Raw genomic sequence first — 12,646 nt, forward strand, 5'->3', positions numbered from 1 at the left:
GCCAAGTTCTCATTTTCTTTAAGTCTCTACTCCCTCTGTAAAATGGAGATCATCATCATGGTGCTAAACTTACACAGTTGTTACAGGGACTGAAAAAGACTGCCAAACAAAGGGGCTAGTACACAGGTTAGTGCACTTCCCTCACAACCCACTGACCAGATGGAATTCCCTGCACCACATACGGTCCCCCAAGCATCACAGGGGGTTTTTCTTAAGCACTGCATGGGAATAGTCCTAAGCACCAGGAAGTGTGGCTCCCAGACCAAAGATAACTAGTATGAGCTCAATAAACACTACATATTAATAGATATTCATTAATATCTAACACAACAAGGGGCAAATAGTTAAACAAACAAGCAAATGGTACTATCAGAACTCTTGGGCAGGGTACATGTGACTTTTAAAACCAGAATCATTTCCTTTTTGTTAATAGTTGGTTCACACAATAAACATTAAATGTCAGTTTATCATCTCAGAGACAGACACAGGCCAGGGCAGCAGCAATCTTGAGACAGGCAGGAAGCAGGTGAGCTGATGTTCATGCATCTGACCCAAATATAAATGTCATACTACAGGCATTCTGTGAACTCTGAATTTAAGAACAGGAACAGAAAAATGAATGGAAAGGCAAAATGTGGGAACAACTACCATTATTTTGGAAGTAGATTCTCATCTTCTAAGGTGTGCAAATTAATTTAGGAAATTGCCCAGATGATTGTTTGGGTGTGTGATCACTGCTGTCTACATGCAACCACGCAGAAAGTCACTGCCGACGAGTGATAAGAATACAACTGTTCCTTTTCATGCTTCCCTTGGTGCCCTGAAGGCTGCATGCATCCCTCTCTGAGGGCACATACATATGTCCCACCTTCAGAAACTTCTCTTCTTTGACTGGACTTTGGCATTTTTTGCCCTGTCATTACAACAAGTCTGACATAAAGAGGTCATCTTGACTCCCCCAAATCAAATTAGCCAGCAGGGCAGGTTAAAAAGCAATTACAGTAGCCCATAGGAAATCACAATGGACTGCAACTAACACAGAAAAAACAATTACCATAATCAATACACTTTAAGCACATCAAAATGAGTATTTCCACATGTCAAAGTGGTTCCAGATTCACCAAGCAACCAAACTAAACAGAAAACACATTTAGTTTTTATAATGACTCTGCATGTGTCTTTGCCTTATGCCAGAACCTTGCCTCTTTTCTTATAATTCTGTGAAGTTTTGCTTAAGAAAAAAAATTACAAACTAAAAAAAAATTTTTTTTTCACCTGGTCCTATTGCTCCATTCGGCCTTTTCATCTGATTTTAGTTCGTTTGTTTGAGTCTTCCCCTCTCTGTCCTGCTGCTCCTTCACCTCTGATAATTTATCTTAGCCTCACTTTTCACCCATTGAATTTACACTTTACATTAATTCAGCCTGTCTTTGATTCAGTTCAGTTATAGGGCTTATTCTCTTCACATTTTCAACCTCTCTCTTCATAGTCTGCCTTTCACTTCAAATAATTTAGTGCTGTTCTTTTAAAATTTATACTCCACATAATGATATCCATATTAATGTCATCTCTTTTTCTCCTCTTTTTTTTTTTTACTTACTCTGACTGTGCTTCCTTAGACGCAACATAAAACAAAAGTCTTTCATAATTTTGAGTGTTATAACTTCTGTCACATAATAATGCGTCTGATCTTCTCTTTGGTGACTAAAACCATTTTTCTTTTGTTTTAATTCCTCTGGTTCCTTGTTGCACCGATGTTTACTTCGGATCCACCCCACCCTTCTGGCAGAATTAGTGTCCAGATGAATAATCATTGCCTACATATATCTACTCACAGAGATTTGTTCTTTTTTTTCCCCTCCTGACTTCTTTGGCTTTGTGTAGAGTTTCTAGTGCTGCCGCCTTTAACCAGTCTGACTGGAGCAGAAGTTTGGCGCTGTTTTTTTTCCTTATGTAAAGGATAAACTTACTGTCTATCAGACATGTGGATGGCTCTTTATTTAGCGATAAGTTACTGAAAGCCTATGCTATGAAAGGCCTAGTGCTGGATACTATGAGAAATGTGATAAAGGTGAAACCATCTGTAGTTAGTTCTCCTGAAGGAGAAAGGAAGTCGAATGAAGCTCTGTGTTCCTCTCAGCAATCCACTTTCAGTACTCCTTACCTCAATTCAGTGAACTGTGATGGCAACAATGCAAATGTGTTAATCAGTACCATGGGGTTCATCTCTCGAACCTTATACACACCCAATCCATTATCAAGTCCTGTCCATTTTATCTCTTACATTTGCCTACTTCTCTTCATTTTCACTGTCACCATCCTGGTCCAAATGGAGGCGTGCATAGCCTTTGACAGTACCTCCCGATGCTCTTGTTCCTTTCCATTTGTGCTCTGTGCATCTCAGCACCACTTTCTCCCTTCTGTGACATTCCTTAATTTTGGGGGCTAAACCCCTTGGAATTGCATTACTCAGACTGCCTTCTAGTCCGGTTCCAAGTTAGAGAAGCCACTTGCCTGACAGCTGTAAAGGGAAGAAGATGGAGAAAAAAATACTGTGTATTGAGTATTAGGCTAGCAGCAAGCTGCTGAAATGAGCAGAGTTCACTATCTCCTGAAAAATGAGGGACCAACTGGCCTCACAGAGAAAGGATTCAAGAACTGGAAGTCTCCGAAGCCTCCAAAATAGGAACTAACGATCTCAATGGCAACAGTCTCATCCTCAGACATCTGGGTGACTCAGCGCTTCTCTGGCCATTTCCAACCCTGACACTGTACACCAGTTATCTGACGATACTCCGTTTAGTTAGGCGTTGGCTCCTCTTAGTCAAAGTTCCTTGAGGCCCCAGTTTTCCCATTTTCCTGTCTTTTCAGCTTTTGGCTTTCTCTACCTTCTCTTCATCTCATATAACTTTGTTCAAATGTAAAAGAAAAATCAAATGGCCTAGGTAATCTCTCTCAACTCGAGTAGAATTACTTTTCTAATACTAGTTACTTGTATTAGATACTTTACTAATACTACATTCCTTAATCTGTGAAGTAGGGATAATACTACTCCCTATCATACAGGGCCCTTATGAGAATGTTTTAATGCCCAACACATATTAATATCTTCATTCTTTTTCCTCAAGTCCATGCATTATGCCTTTTCCGGATCAATGATTTAACAGATATGAAAGCATTTGTCGTGTATTAATTACAAAGGATGTGTAGGGGCACTTGAGATAGGGCAGATACAGCAGATAGCAGATAGGGCAGCAGATAAGGCACTTGCCTTGCATATGGTTGACCTGGGTTAGACCACCAATACCTCATATGGTCCCCTGAGCACCACCAGGCGTGATTTTCTGAGCCCAAAGCCAGGGGTAATTCCTTCCCTGAGCACAGCTGGGTGGGGCTCCCAAACAAACAAACAAACAGTGTGTGTGTGTGTGTGTGTGTGTGTGTGTGTGTGTGTGTGTGTGTATGTTTGTGTGAATTTGGTGAAGCCACGATGGGCCAGACCAGTCTATTATACATAGGAGTGAGAGCATCCTTAATATTCATCTTAACATTTCATCTTAACATTTCATCTAGAAATACTATAAGGCGCAGCTTGGGAGACTATATGTCTGTCTGCTTACCTACCTTCATATCTTTGTAAAAGATAAAATATTTGCTTAGTATATATTTGAAATTACTCAAACTATGATGGTTTCAGCTTGCCACTCCTGTTTTTTAATACCAAGATCTGCCAAGAATGTTTCATATGTCTATGAAACTTCTATCTGAAAGGCCCATTTCTACTACTTTTTTTTTTTACAGGTGCATCCTGCTTGATTCTTTTTTTAATTTAATTTAATTTATTTTCTTTTATTAGTGAATCACCATGAGTTAGTTACAAACTTATGAACTTTCATGTTTGCATTTTGTTTATATCCCCCCACCAGTGCCCAGTCCCCTCCCCCAATGTTCCCAGTATCCCTCCCACCCTCCCACCCCATCCCCCACTCCACCCCACCCCATCTCCTCTACTAATTTCTACTTGTTTTCCAACTCATGATGTACCACTCTAATCTACTCTGACAGAAACAAACTCTAAATCTGCACTTGACCTACATGAAAATTTAAAAAGAGGCCAAAGATGTTTTTTAGAAAAAGAACAAATGTTTTATCCATCCTTCAATCTACTTACCTAATTTACTTTTATTTAGAACATAAATGTTCACAGACATTCTGGCTATGACCATTTCCAAAATCCAGAAATAAAGGAACAAAACCGAGAACACACACACACACACACACACACACACACACACACGTACACACAATGTCTCTAGTGGTTGAATTCTATTGCCGAAAAAGCAAATGCAGGCTTAAAAAAAAGAAAAGAAATACAGATGTTACACCTGGCTCTGTGCTCAGGAGTTACTCTCAGTGGTGCTTGGGGTACCCCAAGGTGCTGGGGGTCATATCTAGGCCTTCTGAATGCAAAGCATGTGCGCAGCCCACCGAGCCATCTCTCTGGCCCTAACAATGAAGAAGTTTAAAACTTTGGACGAAGCATAATGAGACACATGAAACAAGTATGTTAGCAAAATAAATGCTGCAGAGAACTAAAGCTGATTTTGTTGCACTTGTTGGCACTCTTTCTTTTTCTGTTTTGTTTTTGGGCCACACCAGGCAGTGCTCAGGGCTGACTCCTGCGCTGCACTCAGGGATCACTCCTGGTGGGTCTGCAAGACTCTATGGGATGTTGAGGACTGAACCTAGGCAGTTGTGTGCAAGGCAAGCACTCTACCTACCGAACTATTGCTCTGGTCCCTGTCCATGTACTCTTAAAAAAAAACAAACACTATTGTTATTATAAAAAAGCATATTTGGACGCAGAATTAAGATTAGCCAAGAAAAATAGTATTTTCCAATACTTCAGTCTTAATTTTTCTTCACTGAATTTCTACAACAATTGAATTCTATGAAACTTGGCTTAATTTTATTAATTAAAAATTTTAATTCATGGGCTGGAGTGATAGCACAATGGGTAAGATGTTTGCCTTGTACACGGCCAACCTGGGTTCGATTCCCAGCATCCCATATGGTCTCCTGAGCCAGGAGTAGTTCCTGAGTGCAGAGCCAGGAGTGCATTGCCTGTGCATTGCTGGGTGTGACCCCCCAAAAAAAAAGCAAAAAAAATTTTTTTAATCCATTTTTTCAGTTTACAATACTATTAATAATGGTTTCTCATAGACATAATTCTAACATCACATCTATCATATTCTTGTTCTCTTAAATGTGCTGTTCAGGTACCAGAATGACAGCTTAGAGAGCTGGAACACATGCCTGGCATGTGAAGGCCAGAATGGATCCCCACACTGCATGCTCCAAGAACCACCAGGTACCAGACTGGTGCCCCTGGGCCTTAACACGGAATCACTGGCTGAGTATCACCAGGAGTGGCCCCAGGCCCCTTGAGACTGCCTGGGAACATACTCCCCCAAATGTTCTTCTGAGTATATGTTTGGAAGTATCAGTTTATATGTGATTTGTTTAATTTTCTCCTGGTCTAGGTTCCCAGGAGCCCACTTCATAGGTGAAAGAAATCGTAGGATTTTATCATTCTGCCAACTCTGTTCCTGGCAACAGACAAAAAACAGTGTCACCATCACTTTGGTGTATCAGATCTTGTACTGTCCCAGTTAGCTCTGTGTGCGCTCACCTTGCTCCTGAAGCGAATGAGGGGCTCCGTAAGGAAGCAAGAGGAGCATCACGGGCTCAGGAGACCATGACCCACTCTGGAGCTTCCCTACCCTCACTCTAATGCACAACATTGGAAAAGCTGCTTAGGAAAGTTTTAAATGGGTGAGCATACCGGTATGAATTTTTAAAGCAAGGAAGGTATTTTTGTTTACATTTAGTCATTTTTCACCATCTGTCCTGAGCTCAAGGCACTCGTGCATCAGAGCTCATGAACTATCACAATCTACAAAGCCCATGTGCTTTTTTCATATCCCTGTGCTCAGCAGTTGAGCACGTGACTTTCATGTGTATGGTTCTGGGTTATAGCAGACATGACAAAAATAAAGAAATATCAAGAATTAGGCCTGAAACAAACAACCAAATTGCATCTGTCTATCAAAACCAAGTGACAACTCCTGGCCCATACTTCATCTCAGGCTTTAAAGGATACTGCCCATGGTGATTATTATTGCTTATCTATTTATTTTCGGGTTTGGGAGCCATACCCAGCAATGCTCAGGGGTTTCTCCTGGTTTTGCACTTAGGAATTACTCCTGGCAGTGCTTGGGGGACCAGATGGGATGCTAGGGATTGAACCCGGGTCGGCTGGGTGCAAGGCATGCACACTACCCTCTGTACCCTCAGGTCCCATATTTCCCTTTTATATGAATAAAAATCAATGTCCATTAAAAAAACTTTCTAAATAAATGTTATGTTGCTAGAAATAACTAGATATTAGGAATTTACTAGATTTTTATTTGCTACATCTTGAAGAAAAGTGGTCTGGACTTCCCCAGATAGGTCAAAAGTAATTTATAGGCACATAATCCATTATATATAAATATATAATATGTAATTATATAGAAAGATATATACATGAAATAATAAATAATGCCTGCTGTACTATCTCTTTGGATATATATTTATACACGCATATATATATATATATGCACATATTATATATATGTTTAAACAGAAAGAAGGACTGGAGCAATAGCAGAGCAGGTAGGGCGCTTGCCTTGCATGCAGCCAACCTGGGTTCGATTCCTCCGTCCCTCTCAGAGAGCCCAGCAAGCTGTCGAGAGTATCCCGCCTGCATGGCAGAGGCTGGCAAGCTCCCCATGGGTATTCATATGCCAAAAACAGTAACAACAAGTCTCATGATGGAGTCCGCTCGAGCAAAACGATGAACAGCGGGATGACAGTGCAACACTGCTAAACAGAAAGAAGGGAGGCTGCATTTGCTAGTGAGTATTATTTGTAAATCTAAGCAGCTATTTTTAAATTTTGTCTCCATCATAATTGCTTAAGGACTCTGGGGACCCTGGAACTGTGTCAAAAGGTTCACATATTATCACCTCAATATCATCATCAGACTTACATGCAAATCTAGTTCTACAAGGGAAGAAATACTTTTTTTCATTTGTTTTATTTGGGGTCACACCCAACAGTGCTCAGGATTTATTCCTGGCTCTGTTCTCAGGGGAATCATATGTGGTGCCAGGCATCCAACTTGGGTCAGATGCATGCAAGACAAACACCCTACCTGTGTACTCTTTCTCTGGCCCAGAAAGAACCACTTTTATAAGGTCAAGGCATTAAAGGCAGAGGGGGCAAGGGTGTTCTTCATTAGATGCTTTTCGAAGTACCAAGATTTGAGTTCACGCAGATCTAGGATGCCAAATTGGGAAAGGGGGAGGGCAGGACAGTGACTGGGGGGTAGCAGAGAAGAACTGGAATAGATACAGAGTCAAAAGTCCTGGCCATCAGCACAGACTCCAGGAATTGTTTGTAGACTGCCTGTGGCTTTATATTTTTGAGATGGTAAGTAACAGTAGGAGTTAGCAAGATGGATTACTTGTCCAGGAAAAGTGAGAAACACTATATTATGTTGAAAAGCTGAACCTCAATTCCTAGGACCAACACTATAGCCACTAGACACAGATATCTATTTAAATCTCCATTTTGGTTTCTCTGTCAACACTTCAAGTGCTCATAGCCACATATGGCTAGTGGCTGATGACTTAGAAAGTGCTGGAATAGAATATTTCCACAGTCTTGGTAAGATCAATTGATTGAACAGCATTGCTTTAGAGCCTTGATAGGGAAGAATGAACAGTTAGAGCTCATTAAGTTTATTACTGGGGTTGGGGTCACAGTACAACAGGTAGGGCATTGGTCTTGCATGTGGCCAACCCAGGTTTGATCCCTGGCACCTGTTATGGTCCCCAGAGCCCAGGAGGAGTGATCCCTGAGCAGAGTCAGGAGTAAGCCCTGAGAACCACTGAGTGAGGCCCCAAAACCAAATAAAAAATATAAAATTCAATCATCACTGGAGAAGTACATACTTGCTTGTGGTTAAAAGCACTGAAATCTAGACCCAAACTCTCTAGACCCCAATCCAGGCAGGGTTCATGACTTGCTAGCTCTGTGATCATTGGCTGACACTGATCATTATGTGCATCTGTAAAATGAGGGTGATAATAACACAAATGCTGTTCTGAGAGCTAACTGGGACACTGTAGGTAAAACACCAACTAATCCTAACATGTAAAAAGAGACTTAAGTGTTTTTTCTTTTTCTTTTTCTTTTTGGGTCACACCAGGTGATGCTCAGGGGATACTCCTGGCTCTCCACTGAGGAATTACTTGTGGTGGTGCTTGGAGGACCATATAGGATGCCAGGGATTGAACCTAGGTTGACCATGTGCAGCAAATGCTATACTATTGCTCCGGCTCCAAGTTTTATATCTTAATATTAGTAGTTTCACATTGAGACATGCTTTACAATTTAGTAACACCTATTGCACAGAAGACGTAAACTGATTCGTGCTTGATCCTTTCAGAAACCTTCTTCCCCTTCAACCAAATCTTCATTTTTTTTTAAGTGGGGGAGGGTGGAGTGGGGGTCTGGGGGTCACAAGCTGTAGTTCTCAGGGATTATTCCTGGCTCTCTCTGAGCTCAGGGATCATTCCTGTTGGTGTCTGGGGGACTGTATGTGGTGCCAGCAGCCAGGGATCAGAGTGAGGTCAGTCATGTGCAAAACAATCACTTTAGTTGGGGGGGGGGTTGGGAAGGTTAAGATTCCCTCTTGTCAGCAAGAGTATGTGTAAGACCAGGGGGTAAACTCTACTTCTTACTTGTACAACAAAATGTCAGCTGCCTGGAGAACTGGGTAGGTGAGCAGGCCCATGGTCCCCTCCTGTTTCTGCGCGGCAGTCTTTGCCTGTGGGAGTGCAAAGAAGAGAGTAAAGAAATCCAGCATGAACCTAATTATACTGCTAAATTAAGAAATCTTTAAAGCAAGCAAAGGTTGGTCTGAAGCCACCTGTAATAACATCATGTCTCAGTTTCTTTTAGCAATTCTAGCCATCTTCTAGCTGGTTTGTCTTCATGCTCCAGGCTCAGGGAAAAAAAATACATTTCATTACTGCCCCTTTAAAGGATCTTGCACAAGCACTATATCTTATTCATATTATTAAATTAAGCACAAAAGAGTGTTGTAGGTTCCATATCAGATAGATTCCAGATTTTGCATATAGAAAGTATAGAAAGTAGGCTGAAATGAAATTTTTATAAATGGACATGAATTAATATCAAATACTCTATTGTTTATCTGTGGAAACCTCACAGAAAGTATCTTCTACTGTGTTACTGATTAACTTATTTCTCTTAACAACATATTTAAGAAGTGAAAAAGATAAAAATAATGCCCTTAAAAAGCTGAATTTTAAAGTGGAATCAGTTCAAAATTTGTCTTGGTCTTTAGATATTGGAGCATCTAAGAGAGAACAAAGTGATTCCAATGAGCACGACAGGTTGTATAGATGAACTATTTCCTTCAGGGTTGGTGTACTCCCTGATAAAGTGTGAGTCTTGTATTCACGAGCACCTAGGTTCATTTCCAGAATCACAAACAAACAAAAAACAAGAGAAAAAAAACCCACAATATTTTCTCATCAGACACTGATAGAACCACCACAGGTAATATTCAATAACTGATGAACAGTTGGGTGCAGACTACAAAATAAACGTGTCCATCAATAAATACAAGCTCAGAATGACTAACCTCCTTGCTGCTGACAGGTTTCTGAGGAAAGCTGCTTGTTGGGAGGGAATGTGACACACAGCTCACTGGTAACTGCTGCTCAGATTGAGTTAGGTATATAACTTCTTGCAAGATAATAAATGGGTATTTTGGTATGCAGATAAATCTTCTTTGCTAAGTTAACAGGAATCACTTCTCTGGTCTACTATGATCTCAGAACAAACTGGACAAGTGAATTTGTAAACTTACATGATTCCAGGACTAAGCTCACAATCGAGCTCTCCCCACTGCCATGGAAACATACTCTAGGGAGCTGGGTCTGAAACACGATAGACTCTTCTCCCTTTAACCATCTTGACTCAGTGTTTCATATTTATTACAATCTTATTGTTTTTTTATTTTTATTTTTTTTTCTTTTTGGGTCACACCTGGCAATGCACAGGGGTCACTCCTCGCTCTGCACTCAGGAATTACTCCTGGCGGTGCTCAGGGGACCATATGGGATGCTGGGAATCGAACCCGGGTCAGTTACGTGCAAGGCAAACGCCCTACTCGCTGTACTATTGCTCCAGCCCCTCTTATTGTTTTTTAAATGTTTGGGTGACTCCCCACTATACTCAGGGATTACTCCTGACTCTATGCAAGGCAAACACCCTTCCTCCTGTACTATCTCTCTGGCCTGACCTTACTATCTCTCTGGCCCAGAATTTAAAATTTCTTTAATATGACTTACTATAGTACCCATAACAAAGGCCAGTTTACAGTGATCACTGGGTAAAGATGATGGTGATCAGTTAAAAAAGATAAAAATGGGCAAAGTGAAAAGGAGCCCAATTAAAAAATTCCTCCTGTATTAATGTCTTTTTAATATAAGAACACTGGATCTTGAAATTACAAAGGAAAAAGGGAGACATAGAAAAACATCAGTATTTATTTAGATTATCTGCTTCAGATACCTTACCCCAGTGTTATTTCATTATCTTTCCAAATAACACTCACCTCAGCTACCTTTCCACTCCTTACTTCCACCTCTCAAAGCCCCATTTGAAACCAGTGCAGGTACTCTGAGCCCTGCCCCTAGTCTGGAAGCTCTGACTACTTCATCCTTTCACTGATTACTTAATCAATTGTTGCCTCCAGACAGCAGGTCTTAAGAAGGGGCTGCCTCTGTCCATCTTGCTGACAGCCTAACCTCCAGCCACAGAGAAGCCAGGAACTGCAGGGGTAGATGGAGGGAAGGCTTTCCAGACTATTAGTGCAATAACTTGCAATGTTTCATTCGGTTCTTAGACACAATTTAAAATTGGAACATTTTCTATTAAATTAGCATGCAGTGCTTATATAAAAAAATGTCAGCATTCATAATTTAGAATAGTATGATTAAAATAGAAGTGGCCTGCTGAAAACCAAGTGTGGTAAAGAACATAATAGAATTTCGTTTCCAGTTCCTGAAGGTAGCCAACCGTCCTGCAGCCCTGGTCAGCTCAGTTTGTGTCTCAGCACTGACACTCTGAGGCCCTTTCTCCAGCTCAATGAGCAAAGGCTTTCCACAAGCTTTTGAGGAAACTAGTGGCATTGAAAATATGCTGGGAAGAAGCCTGAAACTGAAATTAGCATTGACGTGGTCAAGGGCTACCTACCCTTGCGTTATCCAATAGCAAAAATAAAAGGAAGCAAACGACTTTGAATTATCCAATTTCTCTTTCTCAGTTAAACTTCTTAGAATACTATAGCCCTATTTTCTTTTTTTCCCCTTTGTGGGTTTGAACTGTTGCCTGGACTCCACTTGTTTAAACGCTAAGTGAATGACGTCTCCTCTCTCCACAATGAAAACAATCTCACCTTACGGCCAGCCACTGCCCGGAGGACAGGGCAGCAGAGTACCACTGATCCAGAAATTAAGATGATTTGCTCATTGTCATATGGTAGCCACCAAGAGATTACCAAGTCCAGGCAAAGGTACGCAGACTAAACCATATGTAGATGAGATCAAGTAACTAACACATTTGATATTTTGATTTAGTTTTTAAGTTAGAAGGTATCTTGAAAAGCCCTTTGATTTTCATTTAATAGAGGCAGAAAAATTAAAGAGGCGATTCCAACCACTCTGAACAGCAGACCAGAGAGACTCAATAAACTTAGGATTTTCAGAGTCTAACATAACAATAAACAGATTGGCGTAAAAACAGCTATAACAGGACACTGAACTCTCATGGTTATCAATCACATCTTTGGCATTTACCTTCCACTGGTGTAAATGCTGCAGTCGAGGGAGTCTGACCATGCAGGTAAGGATCCAACTCAACTGTGCATGTTCAGACACCTGAAAAATGAAACAGAACATTAGAAGAAGTGGTCTTTTTTTTTTTGGCATATAGACAATAGATGTTACCTTTAATGACTGTGTTCCCCTAAATCAAGGCAACTTAAAAAGGAACAAGTGAAGGAGGCTAATTCATAATGTAGCAAATTTCAGGTGAAGTCTTAAAAAAAGAAAAAAAACTATAAAATGAGGGCTGAAGAGAGAGTACAGGGTTTAAGGCATTTGCCTTGCACCTGGACAAGCCCAGCTCCATTTCCAGCTCCACACATGGTCCCCCGAGTACTGCTAGGAGTAATCCCTGAACACAGAGCTTTCCACAAAAAACCCTAATATGTTATTAGTGTTTAAATCCTCTTTGAAACTTCCCTAACAAGTGTCTTGTGCATACACAGAGGGTTTCATTATATCCTGTGATGTATATTTCATCTTCAACACAGACACCAGTGCTGCAACTTGTGTTAGTGAAGCTATGCTAAGTGTGAGCCACAGGTTTGTATGTGCCCATGGCAACATGTTCAACTGTCCGGGCTATGTGATGTGTGGCCAGTATGGTGCCTTAGAGC

General features: G+C 40.8%; 1 protein-coding gene across 3 annotated transcripts in view; it reads right to left on the reverse strand.

Annotated features, from left to right (window-relative positions):
* WARS2 (tryptophanyl tRNA synthetase 2, mitochondrial) overlaps positions 1 to 12,646 on the reverse strand; it is a 112,126-nt gene that overhangs the window by 12,457 nt on the left and 87,023 nt on the right. For all 3 annotated transcript variants that reach the window (XM_055133810.1, XM_055133811.1, XM_055133809.1), the window contains exons 3-4: positions 12,003 to 12,083; positions 8,853 to 8,938 (exon numbers count right to left, since the gene is read on the reverse strand). In XM_055133810.1, coding sequence (XP_054989785.1) covers positions 8,853 to 8,938; positions 12,003 to 12,083 — 167 coding nt within the window. The remainder of the gene's footprint in view (positions 1 to 8,852; positions 8,939 to 12,002; positions 12,084 to 12,646) is intronic.

The sequence above is a fragment of the Sorex araneus genome, chromosome 3 (assembly GCF_027595985.1).
Source record: "Sorex araneus isolate mSorAra2 chromosome 3, mSorAra2.pri, whole genome shotgun sequence".
Lineage (NCBI taxonomy): Eukaryota > Metazoa > Chordata > Mammalia > Eulipotyphla > Soricidae > Sorex > Sorex araneus.